The 26,368-nt window shown below is 38.0% G+C and overlaps 1 protein-coding gene across 1 annotated transcript in view; it reads right to left on the bottom strand.

Moving 5' to 3' along the window:
• Positions 1 to 6,772: 6,772 nt before the first annotated feature.
• NOX3 (NADPH oxidase 3) overlaps positions 6,773 to 26,368 on the bottom strand; it is a 39,924-nt gene continuing 20,328 nt past the window's right edge. Inside the window, exons 8-13 of the mRNA XM_027683051.1 lie at positions 25,671 to 25,763; positions 24,343 to 24,596; positions 20,646 to 20,808; positions 12,856 to 13,002; positions 9,152 to 9,276; positions 6,773 to 6,980 (exon numbers count right to left, since the gene is read on the bottom strand). Of these exons, the coding sequence (XP_027538852.1) occupies positions 6,854 to 6,980; positions 9,152 to 9,276; positions 12,856 to 13,002; positions 20,646 to 20,808; positions 24,343 to 24,596; positions 25,671 to 25,763 (909 nt within the window). The 3' untranslated portion in view covers positions 6,773 to 6,853. The remainder of the gene's footprint in view (positions 6,981 to 9,151; positions 9,277 to 12,855; positions 13,003 to 20,645; positions 20,809 to 24,342; positions 24,597 to 25,670; positions 25,764 to 26,368) is intronic.

Below are 26,368 nucleotides of genomic sequence, written 5' to 3' on the forward strand. Positions count from 1 at the left end.
TGAATACTTTTGTGACTCTTTTCTCAACCTTAATTTCTTAAAATCTGAAGATGTTCAACAGAACATTTGCAATATACCAGTAGTAGTCTCCTCTCTCTCATCTACAAAGGAACAATTAGCTCTTTTGCCATGTTATTTTACCAACTGTGTGTGATATTTGTCTAGTAAAGCCTCGATTTCTTCTTCAGTGTCACTAATTTCCAAGGTCCAGCATTCTCTGGAGACAAAAGTCTCTTCTAATTTAGCAGAAACTTCCCTGTGGAGGCATTTTGTGTCTCACTTGAACAAAGCTCTCAAGATATGGACTGAGCCTTGGGCATGTGTCTAACCCCTTGAAACAAACCCCCCATATGCTTTCAACTAAGCATAATGAAAAACGCTCTGCTGAACTGGATCCTGTTATAGTAACATTATTAATATAGTATATATTATATATATTATATATATTATATATATGAATATAGTTGCATCCATCCCCAAAAAGGTGTATCCCCACTTACAAACTTTATTATTCATGGATATCTACATGTATAGCAATAAGACAATTGCATGTAGTAAAGCACTGGCTATTTCATTATAAACAAGTCAGACAGTTTGAAGTAATTTTTTTTTCTTTTAAAGTTCAGTTCAATATTGGCCAAGTATCATTCTGCACTGATATTGTCTAATTAAGCCAAATTCTACTGTCCTCATTTTGGCAAAAACTCTGGTTGTCTGGACTCCAAAGGTCTGATTCTGCACAATGCCAAGCAGATAGTTTCTTTTGGTTTCACTAAAAGATCTTTCAGTTCAACACTTCCCAGCATCAGACCATTTTTAAAGCATTTTCAGGCTCCTTTATGAATGCACAATGCTATAGAAGGATGATGTATGTGCTCAAATAGACATAGGGCAGCCAGCATTTGTGATTATGCTTGATGACTCCTACTATTGATACATCTTTGTAATGCCAACCACATAACTAAATAGTTGATGTACATTCCTGTCAGTGAAATTGTACTTGGGCACGTTTGTATTACACAAAGTCCAGTTCAGTCAAATCTATCTGTTCTCCGCACAATTTATATTTGAAGTATCTTCTGTGTTGACCAGTATCACAGCATACATTTGTTTGTTTCATCCTCAGACCTTTCATATTGCATTCAAAGTTGTCCAACTGTGTCTCTTAACTGTCTTCCTCTTGCCAGCATGGTAAGGAATCTAAAAAGAGTGATCTTAAATGGCTAACTCTGCATTGGTATGCATTCTGCATAGCCCTCTGAATTTTCTTAGCAGCACACAAACTCAGAAAATTGCATGGATATTTTAATAATATTAATGAACAAATGCAGGCATTCTTCAATCTAAACATTTTTATCTAAATGTAATGTAATTGTATAGTAATGTATGATTAATGAGTGTGATGTGTTGCAGGTTGATTATGTGCCTGTGACCTTTTGAATTCAAAGTTTGCCTTTAATTTTTTTAACCCTGATGAATTCCTAGAAACATGAGAATAAACACATCATGCTTGTTACAGAAAGAGGGAACTGTGTGTGTGAGATCTAAAGAAGATAGGTACCTGCAAATTTCCTGTGTGTATCCACGCTACAACTACTGTGTGTTAACTTGGTCTTGTGCATGCATCCTTATCTTTGCTCACAAAGTATCATTTAATTCAAGTTTTTGACAGTAATGACTTCTGTGAGGGTTTTCGCAACCTTAGCAGCAGAGAACCTGTCTCAAGCAAGTGCACAGGAGATTCAACGTTGAAGGCAGCGATGCTGGGGAATGGTCAGCAGTAGGTTGGAGACCAGAAATTCTGTCTCAGAGGACAGGCTCATATCTGCCCTCTCTCCTGCTTATTTGCATATATCCACAGAATAAAATGTTCAGATCTGCATATTCATCATTTGGCCTAACTAAAAAAAGATAAAAGCTCTCCCCAAACACATTTTTTTGCTTAATAAAACCTGTAGGACCACTGAAAACCAGGCCTTTTATTAGGGTGTATAAGTGCAATCTTATCTGGGTACCTTAAGGCAACTGTGACTGTAAGTTATCTTTCATATTCAGAATTACTGTACCAGAGAAACGATCTCTAGACAAGAATCAAGACAGTCCGGTAGTTTAATAACTGAATAATAGAGATCAGCCTCTAGGACCCAGCCTTAAGCCTGACATCAGTTCTCTGTGCATGAGCTTCAAAGGAAACCATATTTAGTCCTCTAGGACTGTAAAAAGATTGTTTGAACTTAGTAAAGCACATGTGTAACTATTGGCAGGCTCAGGGCTTTTATCCTCAATGAATACAAATGTCTTACCATGTTAGAAGTCATTATTGTTTAGAAATAATAGATGCAAATATTTGCGGCAGATAGCCTTTGAAATATGCTGGTTTGGGTGGTTCATTATACTATACAACTTTTGTTTCCCTCTATATATTCTGAATGGATACTAATATATATTTTAAAGAGTTTAAGCTTTTTTGTCCTTTCTTGCTTTTGGAAGGAGAAAAATGTGTTTCCATGTCAACTAACACATTTGTTCCCATATATTAAGACCATCGTGTAATTGAGATTTTTTTCACTGCAAGAGATGACTGGTTGAAGGACAAGTAGATTCCCATTGAATAGACTTAACTGGTTAGAGTTTTAAAATGCAAATCATCTGCCCACTCTCATTTGACCATATTCTGTAATATGTAAGTAGATAGTCCTGGAAAATGTGGCTGGAGCTTTAATGAAATGGACATCCACTTTTATTCTGCAGGGAGGCAGAATTTCTGAGACAATGAAGTGATCACAGGAGGAATTGGAGTTGCTGCTGCAGAACAGATATCTTGACTGAGGTGAGAAAGCCTCATCTCAGATGGGTTCCAGCACTAGGAAGGTTTAGGCCAGCCAGTCCTCGGTAGGCTGCCCTCTACCTTGTAAGTGGTCACCAAGGTGACTTCATACCTGGTACTTGATTGCCTGAGAAGTCTGAGGAGATGAGATGAAGACCTACAGACAATTTGCCTCTGCTGCACACAGTATTGCCCCTTCTAGCCCATTGCCTGCTACGCTGCTTTGACCCTCTCAGGTTTGCATTCCTCATTACTTGGCTGACTATGAATGTTTCATTTAAGCTTTTGGTATTTATAGGGCAAGCTGGGTGGAAGCACTGTCACTTTTTTCTCTTTCTTTTCTCTGTTCCTGAAGAAATTTAGGTGATTTTCCCGAAAAAAAAAAAAAGTCACTGAAATTGTTGACCAGTCGAGATTATAAATCTACCATGTCATTTAGTCTGTTACTTTTCTGGAGCAACAAAGCTGCCTGTGAGGCAGTTCTTATAAAATCTCCTGTTAATCAGGAGTACTCAAACCTTTGAAAAGTTTGTCACTTTTTTGCAGTTAACAGTATTTCCTCTAAACCATTTAATTATACCTAAAAGCAGGAAAGAAGCAGGAGAGTCCTTGTAATGGTGATGATATGGCACAGGCACCATATGATGCATCTCCTGTTAAGAGTGGCAGTTTCTCTTTATTTATTGTAAACTAAGGAACAAAATTACTTAAATAATTTCTACCACATACAACTTGGGAGAAGGGGGAGAGGGAGGAAAACCAGAACGTATAAACCCATGTATTTCAATTTACAATTCTGAGTGAATAAACTTAAATTATCATAACACAAGTTCAATCATTATAATACCACTCTTTTTATTGTAAGAGCCAAAGTAATTAATGTGTGTATTTATGATCCTTGTCTATGATTAGTTTTCTGTCACAGGATGTGGTGAGTCTGTGCTGTTATGACTGTATTTTATTTAATAATATTTTCTTACACAGTGCTGAACACTTCCTGCTGAAGCAGCTGAATGGACAAATCCATGAAGATATCTTTCATTTTCCCTGACAGTGAATGATGTTTCCATATATAAACACAATAATAGAGTCATTACACATGCACTCACATTATCATAGCTGCTGTATGCTCAGTGTTATTCAAAACAAGGCAGGAAGCCAAATCTTCCTAGTTCCCATTTTGATTCAAATTGTATTTGTAATAAAGGAATTTTCATTCAACCTAAATGTAGTTTCATCCTAGTCCAACAAACCTCCCCACTCTTTTTTTTTTTATTATTATTATTTTTCCTTTATTGTAGGTCACTCAGTCTTGATACAAGTGAAATTCTCCTCTGGTGGTGATAACAGCAGTGCTACTCAATGAACTATAACAAGGGCTCTAAATGCATCTCCTGTAGCATACCACAGTGATTTGCAAAAGTGGGAATAAATCAAAGCAGTGAAGAGATGCCATGTTGAGCCAGAAGCCAAATGTTACATCTTGTTGCATGAGACTGAGGGGAGAACAGATCCTGTTTTTCTGGCAACACAATATCTTTGTGCTTGTTACCTCCAATCCAACTGCATTGAAACAATCATTCAGAATCTGCAGGAAATTGTCACCTCTTTCTTTCATGCAATGGCAGCTGGTATTGGTGCCTACACACATTTCTTATTTCCTTCAAGATTTTCAACACACATAAAAAAAAGAAGCTTAATTTATATTAGAAAATGTGTCAGCTTACCCCTAGGCTCAGCATGGGCACCAAGGGAAAAAATAAAAGATAAGTGCCTCTAGGTGAACTGGCAGAGGCTCTAATTCTCTACTCACTCTACTGCTACACAGGATGCACCACATTAATCATCTCACATAGGCAGGCATTTAAAAAAAGTCAACAATTTTAAAACAAAGATGCATTGCCCTAAACTTAATAATAATACAACTGTATCTTGTAGAACAATCTCAGTTCATATATACTGTATCCCCAGTATAAGATGTATAAAATAATATTGGAGTCTTCTGTCACATAATTTTTATTGTTCTGTTGCTTTTGTCTATACAGTTATGTCCCCTCTAGTGGGCATTTTTGTATTTGTGGGTAAGTGTACATATATAATGTCATTTTTTATTCAAGTGCTGACATACACAGGATGTTTTCTACCTCCCATTTTTATCATGTGGCTGGATAAATGTGTTATGTGATCCTGGTGAACTCTGTTATGCCTCAGACCAATTTGAATACAGTTTTTCTTTAACTTTCTGTGCTGGGATATAGGGAAATATTTTTCTCCCTTTAGTAGCTTATCAGAATGTTACATGATGGGGCGGGAGTGGATGACCAACAATCAAATGAGGAAGTGGTGGACAAGAGCAACAAGTAACTTGTGTGGGATGATGCAAACAGGAAAGATTTCACAACCAACAAAACAGGGCAGAAGGGGGCCTACTCCAAGGTTATCCACACAAACAAGCAAGTGCCTACGGAAAGCAGGGTGGGAGAAGCTCTAACACCTCTTCTGGAAAAATCACGATTGGATGCCTTTCTGAAGTGCCTGTACACTAATACACATAAAATGGAGAGGACACCGGAGGAATTTGATGCTTAGAAGTATCCCATGCAGTGTGGTCCTAGAGAGAAGAGAGGTCCAGGAGAACTGGTGGATTTTCAAGAATCACCTTCTTCAAGTTCAAAAATGATCCCTCTTGCTGTGGACTAAGTCAATCAAGTGTGGTAGGAGGCCTCTATGGTTGAACAAATCCCTCCTGACAGAACCAAAGCACAAAAGGAGGCATACAAGAGATGGAAGAAAGGGCAGGTGATACAGAGAATATAGAGACAATGAGTGTGCTGGGATGGGGTCAGGGAAGCCAAAGCCTATTGGGACTTGAATCTGGTGAGAGAAGTGAAGGGCAAGAAGAAGAGCTGCTATGCATAAGTGAATAGCAAAAGGAAGATTAGGAAAATGTTGGTTTGCTTCTGAATGGGGTGCTGACTGGTGCTCAGGGCCATGGAGAAAGGTAGAGGTACTCAATGCCTTTTTACCTCAATCTTTACAGGTAAGGCTGACCTTCAGAGATCCTGGGCTTCTGAGGCAAGTGGGAAGATCTGAAGCAATTCATACTCACCCTCAGTGAAGGAAGATAAGGTTAGGGAGATTTTAAACAACTCCATGGAAACTGATAGGATGCATCCACAAGTGCTGAGGGAACTGGCCATTCTTTATTTTTAAATAGTCATGGTGATGGGAGGAAGTTCCTGAGGACTGGAAGAATGCAAATGTCACTCCTCTCTTCACAGAATCAGCTCTGAGCAAGAAGCTTGGAGGAGATGCTGGGGGTACATTCCCACCTCACTCACACTGTCATGAAACTTTTGTCTGCAGTTTCAGTTGCATGTCTCAGGAGATCCATTTGCTGAATGCAAAAATTTCTGGAGCGTCCTTAGCATATTAAACCTAAGTACATATTAGCCTATGGCATGCACAGCCACCATTGCTGTGGAAATGACAGGTTTAAATGGTGTTTAATTTGGTAGGGCAGAAGGAATTCACTGGACAATGTGTATATAAATAGTATTGCTATGGCACAAAAGGTGATGTAGATATGGATGTATGTGCAGTGAGAGACTATAGGAGTGTAAAATCAGAACACCAGGAAGGAAAATGCTTTCAATGGGCATGATTTAAACAGTAGGAATGTATCACCTGCAATCATACACAACAGTGGAGTACAGTTCTAAATGTCCATTTTACTCATGCCTTTTTCTTCAGAGTTAAGTGATTCAGGCTTGTTTTCACACAGGTGTAGAGAGATTCACAGCATCATTAAGTAAGCAATGGAGAATTGGCCTTTCAGTTCTGTGAAGGAAGGGGTCCAAACCTTTAGTTGGCATAGATAGCTTTTTTCTACTGAAGTTAATACACCTATTTCAGTTTACAACTCTTAATATCTGGCCTAAATGCTGCAGAATGAGTAGAGGAGGTGAGAGTGAAGGGAAAAAATACACAATTTGGTAATACTATTACATAGTTTAGAAGTACAGCCTAGAAACTTTCATTGTTATAGTGAAACCGAACTCCTCTTGGATCAACTGACGAATATGAGTTGCATGTCTTTTGCAGGATCTTAGAGAGAGTCTTGGGTCCACAGAAGAATACACCAATACTGTTGCTGTAATTGCAATAACAACAAAAACATGAGAATAGCAGTGTAAATGAATAAACTGTACCTTTTGGCTGCCTCCAGCTTTGCATCTTTTGAAATGGCTTTTTGAGAAATACATTTGAAAAATTTTGTGTTAGTGTATACTTTGTGTTATGTACTGTATAATTTGTGTTACTGTATTGCGGTATAATTATTTTAATACTTTAGTGTTTATTATATCTTACTACATTATTTATTAGGATTGCTATATTAGAGGTCACAAACTATTTTAAGTGGTAGGTTTTTGGTTTTGATCTTCATAGCTTTTTTTTAATCAGAGAAGCAAACACACTGTTTGTGCTGAAAATTTTAAATGCTTTTTCTCCAGATAAATTATTTTTTTTTCCTAAAAAATACATAAAATGCTCAGTTGATTCTGAGTTTTCTCCCCCCCTCCCTAACACTTTTCTGCCTACAGACAATTTTAAATGGCTGATTTAATAACAAAATTTGTAACCATGTACTTCTTATAAAATAAGAACGAGACAAATGTAACAAACAATTGTGTTCATATGCACATGAGTGTTATAGGGAGCTGGTAACCTTGTTACCTGCTACAAACTGTCTAAAGGGTTTGCTACCAAGTACATTACATGTATCATTTTAAAACATATATGCAGACACAGATTCACACACATGCTGTGCTACTGGGGCAAACTCAATCTATATAAGCGCAGTGCAAGTGACAAGTGAAGCATGAGTTTCAAAAAGTTTCCTGCTGTAAGTAAGACTTTTGTGCCCAAGCCATAGCCCCCAGAAGTAGTAAGCATATTGCTCTGCTGCTGGATTGCACTAAGTTTAACCTGGCGTGGTATATTCCTACTAATCTGCTAAAAGACAGTATTGCAGTCAAGGGGAGCTCTATCAACCTAGATGCAGAGACCAAAAATTTAGTCGGTTTGTAAAGCTGATTGTTCCATCACACAGTAGAAACTCTTCAGTTCCTTTGCTTCTTGAATCTTCTATAAGAGAGCAAGAGATAGGGTATTTTTTTTTCTCATAAGGAATCCCTATTTCATGCAAGGTTTTCTTTAAAAGGTTTGGCACTGATCATAAACATGGGCATATGCAGATTTTTCTGTCGGTTTAGCACTGTCTTTGTAAGGAACTACCTCAAGATCCAGTATAGAAAGTTAATGCCCATCTCCCCATTGAGCAACAGAAAACCATTTTTTGTGTCATCTGTACTTAACAAAAGTAACTAGCAAAAAGTAATGTTTCAACTATAACTTTAAAAGCTCTGTTTATGCAGTAGAATCCCTATGAAAGGTCTTTCAAAAGTCATACTTTCTATTCTTGGCCTTTTTATGGTTTTAATCTTTCATATTTCCTGATTGTATTTATTTTGACCTCCATCAAATGGTTTCTCTATTACTGTTATTTTTGCGATTTTATGGTATTCTTGTAGCTTACTGTATTCTCTTTGATCTCCTCCCTTTCAGCTTTTTCTTGCGTCTTTTTCATCTTTTAAAAAAAGTTTTCTCCTTTTTCTTTTTGTATCTCTGTCTCCCAAGTGCAAGCCTTTATTTTTCATTAGCAGGTAAATGTTTGGAAATCATAAAGAGTTACAAAGATTCTGGAATTTTGTACTGCTGAACACAAAATATTTCAAATTCTTGCTTCAAAGGCTTTCAGGAACAAAGAAGCTTTTCTCAGACCACCAGCAAATGCACCAAGTTCAAATGAACTGTCTTTGCCAGCAGAGATGAACTAATAACAGAATAGCAAAGTCTTGCAAGAGTAGCCAAATATGTTAGGGGAACAAACATCCCTGACATCATAAGAAAAAAATCACAGTTTATCTCTTTAATAACCATCTTCAAGGGAAATTAATGCTACTTTGTCCTTTGTGCAGAACAGTAATTGGATTGTGTGTTTCAATTATATCTGGACAAAGGCCAGGATATTGAAATACTTCTAAATATTAGATTTTCTTGTCCAAAAATTAGATTTTATTGGCATTCTCTTTCCGAGATTTCTTCATTAAAAGCTTCATTAAGCATAAATCTTCTTTCCACACAGCAAAAAAGAAGAAATTGTTTTAAAAGGGTCATTTAGAAAGGTTTGCTCTCCCCTCCTCCCACTGTTTATACTGAGAGAAGAGTTACCTAACAAGGTTAGAAGCCAGCCTGCCTTACCTAGGATGGTTTTCAGCTAGTTGCTTGAACTCATTGTCCCAGTTTGGCCTTCCATAACAGGTTTTCTGTCTCAAACCAGTAATTACATCCATCTTGTCATCACAGTGTAGGGCTATGTGAGTAGCCTAAAGGCAAATTTGCAAGATAATAATTTTAGAGTCAACAACATATATTCCAAGTAAGAGAAGAAAGCAATAATGCTGCTTCGCCGTGAAAGATGGAATGAGGGAAGAGAAGCTTTGCAATTATCAAATGGTAGGAGAGGAGAGGCGAGGTGAGGTGAGGCAAAGAGAGGCAAGATGAGGAGAGGACAGAGAAGGGGAGGAGTATTCAAGAGTTTGCAATATGACTAGAACTATAAAAAGCACTTCCAAAAGTACCCGAGACCTCAGGAGAAGCTCAGTTTCTTGATATGAAATATTTGAAATGAGTTGAGATTACATATCTGTCTTTACTGACCTGGGCCTAGTGATTCAATCACTTTTAGAGGCAGGTCTTAGATTTCCAAACCTCTTCTCAACCTTTGAATATCTCATCCTACACTTCCTTCATTGCAGTTCCTGAAGTGACACTCACTATTTTGAGGCCAAGTTGGAGTTTAGGAAAGAGAGCAAAGTTTACTGTAAGAGAGTTTGACAATAAAAATTAGCAAGTTCATGCACCTTAAGTAAGTCCAGAGCATTCTGCTGCTGATGGAAAAGACAGTGGATGTGTCAGCTCAGAAAGAGTAAAAGCAGGGTCCAGTAGGGGACCACAAAGATGATTTGGGGTCTGGAGCATCTCTTATGAGGAGAAACTGCAGAAGCTGGGCCAGTTCAGTCTAGAGAAGAGGAGACCGCGAGGGGATGTCATCAATGCATATAAATATCTCAAATATACCAAGAAGATGGTACCAGACTCTTTTCAGTGGTGTCCAGGGACACGACAAGGAGCAGTGGCCATAAACTAAAACCGAAGAAGTTCCACCTCAACATGAGGAAGAAGCTTCTTTACACTGAGGGTGGCAGAGCACTGGAACAGGCTGCCCAGGGAGGTCGTGAATTCTCCCTCTCTGGAGACATTCAAAACACACTTGGACATGTTCCTGTGTCACCTGCTCTAGGGGACCCTGCCTTGGCAGGGGTTTGGACTGGATGATCTCCAGAGGTCTCTTCCAGTCCTAAGAATTCTGTTATTCTGTGTAAAACGCTCAGTGTTTTGACTCTTCTCCTGAGGTGGAGGCAGGTGCAGAAAGAAGATCAGCTCAGGTGAAGCACTGAACTGAGCAAGCTGCACAGCTCCCAGTGCCAACAAAAATCCTGATTTCATGGGCATTTACTGTCCTTCATCTCCTATACTACACCCATTACCATGCTATCGGAGTACTTCCTATATGCATTTAAAAACAAAATCCACCATCGCTCCTAATTGTATTGCTATTCTGTAGGAGTAATATGCTTGTTTCCTTTACAGACTATCATCATTACTGTCACTATCAAGAAATTACCAGAGGAAAGCTAAGTTTAAAAACAGGCCCAGGCCTTAGCATCATCATCTTTTGCAGAAGTGGTTGCTGAGATTTAGATCCATTTCCTGGCAATACTATATATTTCTTCTGCTAATGAGTCTTCCATGTTCCTTACCAACACAATTATTCTTGTCAAGTTGTCACAAGAGGTCATGTTTCTAAAAGGTTAGTTAGTTCTTGTTAGTTAGTTCTTGTTAGTCTGGGCCAATGCCTTGAAGGACTTGGAATAGTCTAAGGAAGAAAGTGTTTGGTGAGAGTGGGAGGTAGAAAACTGCAGGATTTGTTAATTGTTTACAGCAATTACATTGAACAGATGAGCTGTTTCTGTTCTCATTAAGTGGAACTTTCCCACATGAGGATTTTTGGTGTTAGCCTTTGCTATAGTTCACAGCATTAAAATTGCTTAGGAATCTCAGGGGCATTGCAAGGAGCAATAAGCTGAAACAGGAGTGCTTGTCCAAGCAGAGGCAGACGTGCCATATCTGCTTGACCATCTGTTGCCAACACGGAATCTGCAAAGAGTTCAAAGCATTGAACAAACATGTCTGAGGAGTAAACACCTGTCAGTAATGGAGGGTGTACTAGGAGGTGTAAATTGCCCATCCTTCTTGGGTTCAGCTTCACTTGACCACTGATAACCTGTATGGTGAGACAGGGAGAGAATGCACAGAATGTTGGTTTGTTTTTTGCTAAGGGAGAAGTAAAGTAAAGCATCATCCAAATATTACTGGTGCTGAGGCTCAAATTTAAAGGAGTGATGAACAGCAATTTATTAAAAATAAGTAAGTCCTGTTAGATGAGGGAGCTTTGTGGATGTCTGAAGATGAGGCTTTTACTGAGCACAGTGCCCAGGACTTGGTCAGAGTAGGGGAAACAGTCACTGAAGAGCATTCCTCTTCCCCCACAGCCCTATAGAGGTAGGATCCTAAGGGACTCTAGAAACAAGAGCAGTACCAGTGTAAGCAAGGAGGCAGCACAAGATACCAAAGCAGTGCTGACAGGAGACTGGATGATGGGGTTGAAGAAAAGAAGGGACTTCAGAAAAGTGCAGAACACATGAGTGAAGAGAGACAGGTGCCCCAGCAAGAATAGTTGTCTACCTGACTTCTGGCCTGATGTTTGCCCAAGAGGGAAGTGAGATGATGATAGTTGAGAGATAAGGGCAACTTTGTGTTTTGTTAGGTTCCTCAATAGCTTCTTTCAAAAGAGGTTTTAGGTAATACCCTGTAATATCGCTAATGCAGAGTGGTGGTTTCTATAACTGCCATATACTTCACAATGGGAGTAGATTTTTCTGAATACAGCTTTATGCACATACCTCCTTACTTGACAGAAACTCTAAGGAAAGCAGAAAGAAACAATGGGGTTTTTTGTATCAGCAGAGGCAGAAAAGGAAAAGCTCTATGAAATTTGTGGGTTTTTTCATCTCTATGAGACAGCCCTTCATTCAACAGAGACAGCAGGAAATAAAACAGTAGAGCAAAGACTTTCCTGTGATAGTTTTTCTGGCAGGAGCCTAGCTGATCACCGCATGGTCTGAGTGATCCATTAAAAAAAGGAAAAAAAAAGAGAGTGAGGAAATCAACACATTTGGGTTTAGGTAAAGACCAAGGAATTTCAATAATATTGACCCAGTCTAAGGATTACGTGCCTGAGGTGAGATGATCCAATGAAATTATGAGATGGCAAACTTAAAGTCAATCAGAGAAAATGTCTTTTCAAACAACATGAATTAGACCACACAGCTGGTTGCCAAAGTGTTCTAAGCACAGGAGGTTTCAAAAGTGCACTGGACATATATGCGAACAGTAGAAGTTATAGTAAATAATAAGAGTAAACAAAACTGACATTTTTTTATACAGTCTTCCATATTTCTGTTAAAAAATGCCAGAATCTAATGAAAGACTATTCCGAAGATGTGGACAAAACGTCCCTTCACAAGCTCCTGAAAGGCTCTATGCACTTTTCTGTGAGACACCTGGTAATCATCTTCGTGCAAGACAAGAATCACTGGCTTGATTACTCCATTCCTGTTTTCCTAAATGTGAAGTGAAAACAGACGGCTTAGTGTCTTCATATTTACAGTTTTTTGTCTCTCTGCTTCATCCATCATTTATTCAGCTGTTCCTGTTCCGTATGTTACCATACTGGAAAAGCAAGGTACGTTAACTAAGACTTGTAACAGTTTCATTATTACCTGACTTTCATCCCAGCCAGTAAGAAATATATGATAACTTAGAAAATCATTTTTCCATGTTTCAGCCATTTTTGTTTCCAAATGGAACAGAAGATCAGCAAACCACTCAAATGCTGATGGGTCTCGACAAATCCAGTAAAAGTAAACCTGTAAGATAAAATTAAAGAGATTTAACAAAAAGCAAAGTTTCAATAAAACTTCCTAATGACTGGCTCGACTCATTAACCATATAGTGTGTGACTCTTCTCCACTGTAAATTTAGACATAATTACACATCATTTTGATGATGTAGTTTCTGTCTTCTAAAAATTTAATTTTCCTCTTAAACAATAAATGAATATATTAATGTGTTAGTGAAGATGAACAAGTGCTAGGCACTGAACAGGCTTCCCCCTGACAGTGTATCTCAGGTTTGACCTATAATCCCTAGCCCTTCATTTCTTGAAAATAACTTGGTAATTATTTCAAATTTTGGATTTATTTAATTTCAGTTTCATTCAGCACTGAAGTAAGGAATTCCTTTTCCTCAAGACCTTATGCCATAGGTTAACAGTTGATGTTGTTAAAAGGTAGTTATGTTTTTCAAGTCAGATACCCTGTATAAAACAGATGACAGAATGTTCCTACTCCTTTTTTTTATGTATGTCATGTTTAAACTGGACCATATAGTTCCTAGAGAAATGTGACACTATAATTTTTGAAGTTGCCAAATGTATAAAATGAACCAATATCCTAAGATCAGTTTTCTATTGAGGTTGAAAAACTCCTCTCTATGAAAAATTGACACTTTTTTTCATCTAGATTTCTCTAGTTTCACTTTTCAGCTTGTTTTGTTGTTTATTTTATTGGAGAACCTGTTATTAAAGTTTTGTTCCCCATGTAGACATTAGAGGCTGGGATCAAGTCATCCTATAATCCTCTCTATGGCAAACCAAACATTTCGGGGATCTGTCACGGAGAAGCATCCTTTAATCATTCCTATGGCTTATTTCTGTCTATTCCTACTCTACTGCAGTCAATCACAAATATAGCAAAGAGTTTGATTTGGTTTGTTTGGTTGGTTGGTTTGGTTTGGTTTTAAGAAGCTAATTTATTAATATCTTGGCATAAGGTAATGCTTGCATAGGCAATAAGATCTTTCAAAACAAGATGGTTAGTCACTGTCCATATGATTATGATAATTTCCATTTCAAGAGTCCTTCCTGTGGCATCTTCAGCTGGAATCACAGAATATGCTGAGTTGGACTCACAAGGATCATTGAGTCCAACACTTAGCCCTGCATGGGACCATCCCTGAGAGTCACACCATGTGCCTGACAGTATTATTCAAACGCTTCTTGAACTCTGTGAGACTTGGTGCTGTGAGCGCTTCCCTGGGGAGCCTGTTCCAGTACCCAACCTTTGAAGAACCTTTTTCTAATATCTAACCTAAACCTCCCCCGATGCAACTCCAAGCCAATCCCTTGGGTCTTGTCACTGGTCACCACAGAGTGCCTGCACCTCCTCTTCCCCTCAAGAGGAAGTTGTAGACTGCAATGAGGTTTCCTCTCAGTCTCCTCCAGGCTGAACAGACCAAATGACCTCAGCCACTCCTCATACAGCTTCCCCTCAAGGCCCTTCACCAGTGAGACTCCACAAGAAACTTCTTCTGCTCAGTTTTTATAGCTGACACAGGGACCACTCCAGCATGTACAAGATCTAATGTGATCTACTGTCTTAACTGCTTACAAAGAATCTCCTAACTAATTTACTATGTATAAAAGGCTGTCCTGTGTGACCACTTCTGCAGGAATGGTTTCTGATGACCATTTGCAAATGTCTTATCTGTGTGCAAGTTAATACATTTGCAACAGGAACTGTGGAGCATCAAGACTGGTGAGATTCCCCCCTCAGGATCTATCAATGCACTGAGACTCAGGTCCTCTTAGGCCCATCAGGAATTATTTTAGGGGGTCTTCAGCACAGTCATAATTACCCACTTGGAAATATCCTCTAGCAATGCTGTGCTGTGGAGAAGACTGGGACCAGTCCAATCCTCTGGTTTCAGCTCAGTCCCTTGTCTTAAGGCAGTCCAGCTGTGGAGATGACTCAACTGAGAGTTCCTGCACCACCCAGAGGACGAATGTCTGAAGTTCTTGGGTTGTCTGCCCAGGTGCTACCCTGATGGCAGTATGAACCACAATTACAAGACAAATCTGATTGCAATTCTTATGGCTTGAATTCTGTAGCTCTTGACACACATTCCACCATTACTTTAGACCAGAGGATGCCAGACCTAGAATGGGCCTCTGCGGGCAATGTAATTTTGAGTGTAATTATTTTTATAGTGTGTCTAAAGAAATAATTCACAAACGTGGAAGAATTCTAAAATAAAACAATTTCAGATGAAAAAGGAACAGCATGAAGGGCAATGTATAAGCTTATAAAAACCGGATGATTGGAATTTATTTTATTGTGACTGATTTTTATTTTGTAACAAAATCCTGTAGTTTCCTCCAGCCCATCTCTCTTTGTGCTCACCAGCCCCTCTGTCTTTTATTGTACCACAATATCAAAGGTGATTGGAAGGTATGTCCCCAAGGCAGTCATTGTGGTGGCGGTGATATTTTGGAAATTGTAGCCCTTTTCCACAGGATCAACAAGATAAAATGCATATTGGACACTTCTGAAGTGAAAAAACAGAGAAAGAAACCAGAAAGCTGTAAAGAGATTTCCCAAAGATTTTATATACTAGGTTGTCAGACTTCTGGTAAGGTGGTGGGAGAAAAATGTGGTAATACCATGCTTCAGTGGAGATTTGGTGAAAGAGACTAACAGTAATTTGAGATGTTTCCTATATCTGAGTGTACTGTAAGGGACCATCTGTGGTTTCTGTAAGAAATATAAATGATGTATGATCACAGACACAGAGATAAAGCATTCAGGGTTAAGTAGGGTATTTTTACAGCCCAGGAATAGGTCTGTCTGTAGAACTTTAGTACCAACCATCTTGGCTGTTTGATTTTTTCCCCTTCTGTTTCGATATTTTGCCTTAAATATGACCTCATGGCTTTACGTAGGAGGGTTGCTGCTGATTTACACTGGCATAGATTATGAGGAAAAAGCAAGCCCACTGACTCTATTGCCTTTCTTTTTTTTTGTGGCCAAAACCAGCATGATTTTAAATTACCAGAACTAGGTAAGATTTATTACTTTAACCTTTATGTAGTTTTTTGCATCTGAATTCTGAAGTCACCGCTTGCTCTACATCCTCAGCACCTTGAAAATCATCCCACTGAGGCTGTTGATTTGTAGAGAGAAATTTCTTCCCCCAGACTCTACTTGATCATCTTATTTCTCAAGTCTCTTCAGCAGTTCATTTTATGGAAATGTATATTTAGTACATGTGTGTGGAGAGAAGGCATGTATTTCTAAATAAATAAGGAATTTTGCATTGGGTAGCAACTGGGAGCATGTGGGCAGGACTGGGGGCCAAGAACATTCAGGGGAGGAGGCAGAAAAGCCAGCCAGTGAGTTGAGACAATATGGTTTTCAAATTGGGGAACTGGTTTCCAGACTATGGAGCTTGAAGGAGTGCTTTTAATTGGTTGCAGACCTAGCTGTCACAGTAATAGCCAGTCCAACCGGATTGGGTCAAGCTACTTCTGACACAGCCCTCTCGAGAAAGCATACAGCTTTCTGAAGCTACAGAAATTCTGTAAGCTCATCCCTGGTACAGTTTTGCTGGAGCAGGACCCATTGTATTGCCTGATTTTCACATTTTAGAGGTGGAGACCATTTGATAATGAAGAAAAAATGTCATTATAAGGAGTATTTTTGGCGGCGATTATAATCTTAGAAAGAAAAGAGGCAGTGAAGAAGGATGGCTTATGGGTAAAAGGAATTCGTTTCCCTTAGATCAAAGAGGACTTCTAGTACAATATGTTAAAAGAAATGGTGGTTACAAAAAAGTCTTCCTTTCTTTACACTGACTCCCATAGCATAGCACAACATATTACATATGTAATTAAAATACAATAAATGCACAATAAAATTAATCCTTATTAAAACAGTAGAATAAAGTCAGCACCAGTGCATTTCTATAATTAAACAATTATTCTGAATCCTACTATTTTTCTTGTAAGCCTCATACTATTAACTGACTGCAATTATTTAGGACCCTTAAAACTCTGGTTTAGATTTATGTTTCATTAGTCTCCACCCACCCTACCCATATCGACTGCATTCATCAACTTGATGGCTTGCCCAAGTAAAGTGTCTTATATTTTCCAAGTGCTCTTTTTTTCAAATTGAGTTAGACGCAGTATTCCTATTAATCAGATCTGTAATGCAGGGGTTTGAGTAGTCACTTATTTCTGTAATGCTCTGCTCCCTTCCAACTCATGCATATTTATCTTTTGGTTTCCCACATCCTGAATTTTGTACAACAGGCAAGAGCAAGTGCTCTGATACCTCTTTCCTGTAAGGTGAAAGAACATACTTTGTAAATCAACTGCTCTCACGTGAAAAGTCATTAATAATTGTCTGTTGATGACTATCCATCTATTTCTCCCTGCTCCCTGAAGGCAGAGTTGGAGCTGCAGCTGTGGGCAAAGCCAGCTTTTCACCAAAGGGGTGTAAAAAGTGATGAAGCAGAGGATGATCAGGGAGGTACCCTCACCTCTGACTCTTGCTGCTCCCTCTTAGGCATGTCTAGTCCCTGCAAAACCATCTTACACCTGCAGCTGGGCATCTCCCAGCAAACATCCAGCCGTCCCTGCTCTTCAGTATACCACATTACCTGTGGGCTGTAGCATACAAAAAAAAATCCTAGATCTTCTTCAGTGTAATTAATTGCTCCAGTGGACCACTCCAGGTAAGGCACAGGAGTGCCTGCAGCCTGGAGCATGTGGGAGATGGGGGTTTGGCAGCCTGCAAGAGGCATTGACTTAGAGCTAGGGTGGCAGCAAGCAACCTTTCATATAAATACATGGCAAGATTCAAATTCATATCCCTAAATTTGAAGCAAGAAACCTAAAATGTTCTCAAACACAGCTCAGAAAGATGGTTACATTTGACAGCAAAAAAGACCAGATTTTTAGGTCTTCAAGACGGGATTTTTGTAGAGAAGGCTGTGGATTGGGGCAGAGCTTGAAGCAGAAGTTAGCCTCAGGCCCGGCAGTCAGTCTCAAAGCAAATGGAAGAGGCTGATTTTGTTTTCTGCACAGTATGTAGCCAAACTTATTGCCCAATGTGCTGTGGTTGTTACGGTCCACACAGATTAAAAAAGCAATTAAACTAATTCATGGAAGAAAAATCTGTGGAAGGATATTAAACACAGAGGTACAGATCTTCTATCAAGGCATTATTGAACTACAAGTCATTCAAAGGTGAGAAAGTGTCCCTAAAAACTAATCACCATATGATTTCTCTGGTCTGTATACTTTTCCCAAGGTGTTCATGAAGAGCCACTGTTGGAGACAAGATACTGGGCTAGATGTATCTTTGGTGATACTCAGCAGGACCTTTCTTACATCTTTTGTAGGAAAAAGAAAGTGGATGTTTGCTAATATTAGCATCTGATGAATCAGTACAATTTTATCAATTTCAGCAGCAATTGATCTGAAAAATGAGACCACTAATGTGAAAAAAATCATATTATGCATAACTAAAGCCAGTAGAATCTTTCCAGCCATGACTAGTAGTAGTGTTCTTCCTCATTGCAAAAAAATGATAGGGAAATGAGGGCTCTAAGGCTATTTAATTGTGAAGAATCAATTAGATAAATGTGTACTCCTTTTGATTTGCTGGGTTTTTTAAATTATACAGCTGCAGACATTATGGAAGCTGTGAGTATTTATATCTCCACCGTATGTGGGCAACACTAAGAAATATTAGTTCAATAAGCATAATGATAGCTGTACTCAAATCAAAACGAAGTTGTCAAAAAAAAAAGAAAAACCTCTTATTTATTTCCTTAATAGACATTTCTATGGTACTCATCATGGCAGAAAGAGAGTGCTGAATACTTTGAGGAAGATTAAATTATTTGTGATTATACCACAAGTGGAAGCTTTTAACCAATGGAAAAAAAAATGTGGAGCTACCCTGAGATTAATCACTCTCACTGAGACGACTGCTAAATTTTTTTAGGAAATGGTGTGAACTTCCCCAGGAACTTTCATCCACACTTTCAAAATATTTTACAAGCACTGATGAAATTTAGCCTCATAACACCTGTGAAAAATAAACATCATTATTCCAACTGCACCAATAAAGAAGCCAAGATATAAAGAAAAGACATGTAGAAATCACGATAATCTTGTATTTCACAGGAATTCAGAAAAACTGAACTCTGTAGCAGAAAACCATGGCAGAATGCACCATGCATTTATCTTTGCAGGCACACTTACCCAAGATTCTGCCTAAGCTATGAATGAACACCCTCAGGTATACTATCAATGCATAGTTAAATTCTGTTCTTTTCCCCTTAAGAGATCAACAGCAATGAAAATAATAACACTTTACTTGTATATATGTAGAATATATATAATGTACATATGTAAAGTGTATATACATATACATAGCTCTCCTTCCAGTGGAAAAGATCATTCTGGTACAATTGTGGTGTTTGCAAATACACTTCTTTTCACATATAGCACATATTTCCATTTTTATTTCCCTCCCTTCTCAGTGCTTTTTCTGCCTCAAAGATTCCCCCTGGCAATTTGAACCTGTCCTCAACTCCTCAGTTACTAAAATCCCAGATGCTTTTTCAGTGGCAGCTTGTCATTAAGATGCCAGTTTTAACACTCTTCCATTTAAAAAGATCAGCCCCTTGGTCCTGCAATCAGCTCCATATGTATTGACCCTCTCAGAGATCTGTCCACTCCAATGCAATTTCAACAATTGTCCTTAAATGTGAAATGTTGAATGGTTCCTGATTTAGCTTTTACATTGAAAAATGAGCTAAAAGAAGTGGTAAGGCCCACAAGCTACCACTTGCCATGGTGGATATGGAAGAGAATGTTTAATGCTGAGGTTTTTTCCTCTGTTACCTTGTTGCCCCTCACCCCACTTCACCCATTATCTCTTCTTCACCTATCTTCCCCCAGTGCTGCCTCACATACCATTAGCAGAAGATGTATAACAGGTTAGCAAATAAAGAGTATGTTAATTGGTGCCATCCATGTCTTATAGACCAAATTATATTTTTTCAACAAAATAATTAAAGTGGTTTGAGGTAGTAATGTGCATCTTGATATATGCATCTCCTCCAGACCTTACATGCCTTTTTTTGTTCATTCTGTGCTGGCTCTTATTCTGACTTTGCAATGTAAGAAAAGCAGCTAATGGTTGCTGAATGCAGCATTCTGGACCAGGACACACAGCTGAAGGACCCTTGTGAAACTTGCAGCTGGACAAGGAGCAAGTGCTGCCCTTCACTTCTGACGGAGATCACCTTGCAAGGTTTATTTTTTGTTAGAAAGAGGGTAAATTTCTCTTCTAGCTCTCTATCTGTCTAGCTATGAAAGACATTCCGCATTTACTTCTAATTTCTATTGAAAATCTGATTCTTCAGTTTTGCTGAAAACACTGCAGCTAGGACTACCTTTTTTCTCAGGGAATGACAGTGAATTCAGGATACTCTACCCCAGAACAGTTTCTGTGGCAGCTGGAAAGTGAGTGACTGCTTCTGAGAGTGAGTTAAAGCACTCAAGTGAGCCTCTAGCTCTGAATTGCCTCTCTGCCCTGACTAAATAGGTGCGCTCGTGGAACTTTTTAATGAAGAAATAAAGTTTCCCACCTACCTTCTGCAGTGCCAGTACTGCATTAGGGTTGCAGCATTTGTACCAAATGGATTTTAAAATAGAGGCAAATGGTGTGACTCCAATTCCTGCTGCAATGCACACACTGACTCGGTAGTGGAAGATGTCTGTGGTTGCAGATCCATATGGTCCATCCACAGCCAGTCTACAGCAACAAGACATTTAGTCAAGGATCAACAACACATGAAATGGCAGAAAGGTTAACATTTGTTGGGCTACATATTTTCAAAACTGAATTTCTGTTAAAGTAGAAGAGAAAAGGCTTGTCTAAGATGGCATATAAATCGCTCGTACAAATACATTTAATTTTCATTGGGTGCCATTTAATAGCAAAGCAACTGTCTTTTCTGAAATGAGAGAACAAGAGCACCCATGTGGATTTGGGGCTTGGCCATCTATTTAAGCATGCAATTGCAATTTTCTGGCTTTCTGGAATGTGATTAGTCATATAATTGCATGTCCAAATTTAGCTGCGGAATTTGCATATTTAATTACGAATTACTGAAAAGCATCCTGTTTTAGAGCTTTATTTGCTATACTGTATATATCAAAGTAAAGAGGAACAGATTATATTAATAATTTTGAAAAGTTCTGTATTTGAGTTAAAGTAATAACAGAGAAGGCAAGAAAAAGGTCATCATATGCAGGGAAACTACTATTTTCTCAGCTCTTATGTATTTCAGGAATACATTTTTGGCAATAATACTGTACTTAGTATCTGATGTAAAGGCAAAATGTGTAAGGGGAAATGCTTGTTTATGCTACTACCTCCTATAATCAATGTTGCTGATGCCAAGGAATTAATTTTGGTCAAAATTAGGGATGAAAAAGACTATTGAGTAATCAGATTCATTCCTTTAGCTAAATGAAATGTAAATATGCACAGTACTTTGTAGTGCTCTTTCCAGACTGTTTTTATACAACATACATGCTCTGGAATATAGTTTCACTAACACCTAGTCCTTAGAAAAAAAAGGTTCTTTCTTTCTTTCTCTCTCTTTCTTCCTTTCTTCCTTTCTTCCTTTCTTTTCTTTCTTTTCTTTTTCACTCTTTCTCATTTAATGTTGTTTTGTGCTCTTTATTGCAGGAATCATCCTTAAAATTCATCTTAAATACTACAAACAAATATGCACACATAATTTAATTGTGTTTTAACAGGAAAAGAAAGGGGATCACCAAGAAATGCTACGCATACAAATATAGGGACGCAACATATCTCAAACCCTATTGCTGCTTTCTTAAAAGTCCTAGGAAACATTTTTGCTTTCATTTGTACTTTTCCCTTTTATTTCAATATTCCAGATGCCCTGCAAGTGCAGTAGCAAATGAAAGAGCTACTTATGCATAACTTTTGGAAATCTGCCCTCAGACATAAACAAATATTATTTTTTTAAATATGTGTTGTTACTTAGATTATTGCCCAGCCCTGAGCTTTTCGAACACTCAAAACTTCCTGTAAAATATTGTTCATTTGTGGTATATATGTAAAATGCCTAAGAACAGCTTTTAGGTAAGCTTTCTATGTAGTGAGCTTGGGAGCAATTCTCATTGTTGTCAGTAGATTGAGAAAAAAATTGAACTGGAAGGAATTTCAAGAGATGGTCTAGTTTGTCTCTGTGCTATAAGACAGGTTCAATTATTTCCCAATCATTCCTTAGAGAGATTTGTCCTGTAAGTCTGCTCCTAAATCCTCAGGTGACCGAGATCCCATCATTGGTTTGAATGCCTTGCTCAGCCATAGCTAGAGAGCTTAGCCAAATACAAAGCCTCAGAGAAGTAAGGAGGAGAAAGAGAAGAAGGAGAAACTGAGCTTTGCCACTCGTTCAATTGATCTAGAGAGAATGGAGTAAGGTAGGAAGATAGTAAACAAAGTGACAAAAAAAATTTACATTTTCCAAGGAGGAGTAGAATATAGGGCTATAGACTCTCTAGATGTGGTTTGGATTGTCCATATTCTCTTAGTCCATGTCTACAATTTCATTAGAAAAAAAATTATATTTTTTGGGAAGACAGGAGAAATATTTAGTTTTGAAAAAGTGTCCTTAACACATTCTATGATTATTTTTAGAATTTAAGCATTTGCTGATCAGCATGATTGTGTAGTACTCCTGACTGTAACAGAAATCAGATTTTGGGACAATGAACTAAAACAGCAATTAAGTGAGCCGAAAGCCTGAAGAGGCATAATATGGAACTTGATTATTTTCATGGGAATAGTCAATTCTATGGTCTTATCTCCAAAATTAGTCAGAAATCACAACTAAATGTCTTTGCTACCTCTATAAATGCATGTATTATACTTATTTTATATTTATTTTAATCTTTTTTATCAATTAAAAATGCATATTTTAATTTTAGAACCTTACCTAATCATTCAGTTGCTAGTTCTTCTGTCCTCTGCTCAATTTCTGCTGTATGTTATTTTTTAGTATAGTCACCAATTTGGTGTTTATCTTTAGATATCGAAACTTGTGAAAAAGACCTGTTTTTTACTTTATTGCTAGCTTAACTATTGAAACATTCCTTTTAGTATATTGCAAGAAAGCAACTGAATGATGTCATTAGTCACCCTAACAAGATTAAAAAGAAGACTCTTTGTATATGACAGTGCTGTTAATTTCAACCCTGCATTGTGGCAAGCAACATTTGATAAGATTTTTCTCTTTTCTCATTTTTTTACACTTGCTGTCAATCACTTTGAACTATTTTTGCTCTAGTTCTGCTGAAATAGCATATTTCTCATTCCAGTTGCCTTTAACAAAGGCATGGCTTTCATTTCTAATTCTTATTAACAGATACAATGCAAGAACTGAAACAAACTTTCTTCTCTGTGCCCACTCTCTAGTATGCCCCTGTATCTCAGTTGTGTCTGTAAGCTTTGCAGGGGGAAGTAAGTCCCTCTGGTCTCAGGCCCTATACACTCCATCAGAATTTAAATGATCCTGTGCTAGTCTCTTCTTTGCTTGAAATCTCCCCTACTCCTGCAAGTAGTGCAGGAGTAGAGCTACATGGTTTGAATCCATTACATATAGAGCCAGAGGCTTAGCTGGTTAAGTCAGGATGACTCCATTAACTTCAGAGGATCCCTACTAACTTGCAACAACAAAGCATGAACCTTTGCTTGTATTAAGATGACACAGATAACAGAATGTGAACACAAATAACCTTTATAAAGTGGAGAAGGGTTGAGGGAGGCTATTGAAAAGAAGTAAGGTTCAGGCAGAAGTTTCAGGGACTACCTAAGTAACTGAAAGGTAAAAAGGACTGGAATTTTGGATGGCGGGTGATGGGTACCATCAAAGCATAAGCATACAGGCGCAAAGCTAGCAGACAGCTTCCAGCATCCTTTTAATTCACCTATTAAACACCTATTTGTCAAAATAGGTATCTTTAGGTGTAGATATAGATGTTAGAAGTCTAGATGGTAGCAACAGAGACACAGATATTGATAGGGAATTTAAATCTTGCATTAGTCATCACATGTTGGTAGCTGCTGACCCCAATTCATAGCTGTTTATTTGTGGGGTTTTTTTGGCATAATGTCGTATTTATGGACCTGGAAGTACAATCTAATACTGTATCATAAAGAACATACACAAAATTAATTAAAGTTAAAATGTTAACATTTATTTTAAAATGTAGAAATAACATTTTAAAATTTATTGCTTATTATTCAAACCTTGGTAACATCCACAATTCCTTGAAAGTCTTTTCCTCTGCTCCAAAGGCCTTGAAAAGGGCTGCAGTCCAATCCCCAACAAGGCGTATGTGAACACTGAAGTAGTCTTCCTCAGGAGCTGAGGTGAGGGTGAAAGGGTGCCACTCCAGCTGTGAGACAGATGGGCACTGTAGAAAGATATATTGACCAGGTCCCATTTTAAAGCCATGTTTCTTCATGTGAAGCTCCAGGACTCCAGAAGAATGTGTCACCACCTAAACAATAATTAAAGAACCTGTTTTATTTTCTTTCAGAAGAATAAATGTTTGTTTTCCTTAGGTTACAGGTTACTTTGCAATCACGTTAATGCAAATTGGGATGCACAGTGATTTTTAACCTGCAAGCTGCTGCCCAATAGCTTGAGAGCATGTACAGTATATATCGTGGGGCAGCTTGCCTTCTGAATGTAAGAGGGAGAGGAAAGGTGGTAGCAATTCAAAAATTTGTCAACTTTCTTAGTATAACCTGTGCAAAAATATTTCTTAATTGATTAGAATAATTTCCCAGTTTTACTATCATTTAACACCTCTAACATTATGGAATTATAAAGAAAAAAGCAAGGTGAGCTCAATTCTAATATACTTTTATAAACTGGTAATCTCTGTTAAGCCGCAGTTTTATATATCACACATAGTATATTGAGATTCTCAGATCACAGCCACTCTGTGAAATCAGCAGCAAGACTTATCCAACATGCTGTTCCCCTCACACAAGGTACGCCTGTTTCTGATCCCCAGCTTGATAGGTGTGGACTCGGCTGCTTCAATAGCATCATTCCACATCCATTCTGCTGTGACTTACATAGGCCCTTGGCTCATAGAGATATTTAGAGCTGGGAGAAATTGTTACAGTAGTATTAGTGATGCTTCTACTATATATGCTAACTGATAATATAATCCTTCATCTCCTTGGAAGCCTCCATATTTTAAAGTAAAAACCGTGTACTACTGAAGTCAAGGTCGTCTCTGGCATTAACTGCACTGGAACATGGTTTTAGTTCATTGAAAAGAGAGGCCCTCTGCACAAATATTTGTGTTATGGTGGTGTAAAGTCTCGTACTTCATTAATCAAGTTTGGTTCCATATGGAATACTCTTATGGACTTGCTTTTGGAATAAATGCAAAACCTAAAATCAATACTTGGCTGAAATCATGGTAATGATGGAAGAGTTGCTGAAGCTAGGAGTGAAAAATGAAGTCCTAATATAGAAATGTTACCTATAAATGATAAAGAAGTCATTGACATAATGTTTTTTTTCTTAATGCAGACATGCAAACTATGTTACATACCTTAGTAATGACCACCTCCTGCTGAAATCTCCAAAGCCTAACAGTTCTTTCACAGATATACAACACCATAGGGCTTAAAACCCACTTCCAAGCCTGTAGAAAATTGTGTATTAAAAAAAAACACATTTATTTGAATGTCTACAAAAATACTTTTCTGGTTTAAATCAGCAGGTAACCTAAAATGAAATTACATGATTTTCTTCTGTGATTTTTGGTTTGTCTTTCTCAGTAGAGTATTTTTGTTGCTGCTGTAGCAGTTCTGGCTTTCTTGTGGAACGGACATATGGGACTCCCTCACAAACACACCCCAAAAATGATGCTAATATCTGTCTGTACTCTGGCCAAGAAGAATCCTTTAAAATCTTTTCCAATTAAAAGGAAAAATGATTAATCTATTTAGGTGTTACATATAGACATCATTGGACTTGAAGCCGTATAGATGCATACATTTATACAATATTACCCATAGCCTTACTATTTTTCTTCTCTTCAAAGTCTAGAGTATTTTGGGGAGGTCGGGTAGAAATAACTCTTACTGTCAGCTGTGAGTTTTCTGATGGTGCATGAGAAAATATTAAGTCCCAAATATTCAATTAGAGGCATGGGATACATTTCCATTTAATCCATTAGTCAACTCTGTATCAATAAGTGGTTTGATTTTTTTATTTTTTTTTTCATCTAGGATGCTAAACTGGTCA

Source organism: Neopelma chrysocephalum, unplaced genomic scaffold (genome assembly GCF_003984885.1).
Source record: "Neopelma chrysocephalum unplaced genomic scaffold, ASM398488v2 Primary Assembly neopelma1_23, whole genome shotgun sequence".
Classification (NCBI taxonomy): Eukaryota; Metazoa; Chordata; class Aves; order Passeriformes; family Pipridae; genus Neopelma; species Neopelma chrysocephalum.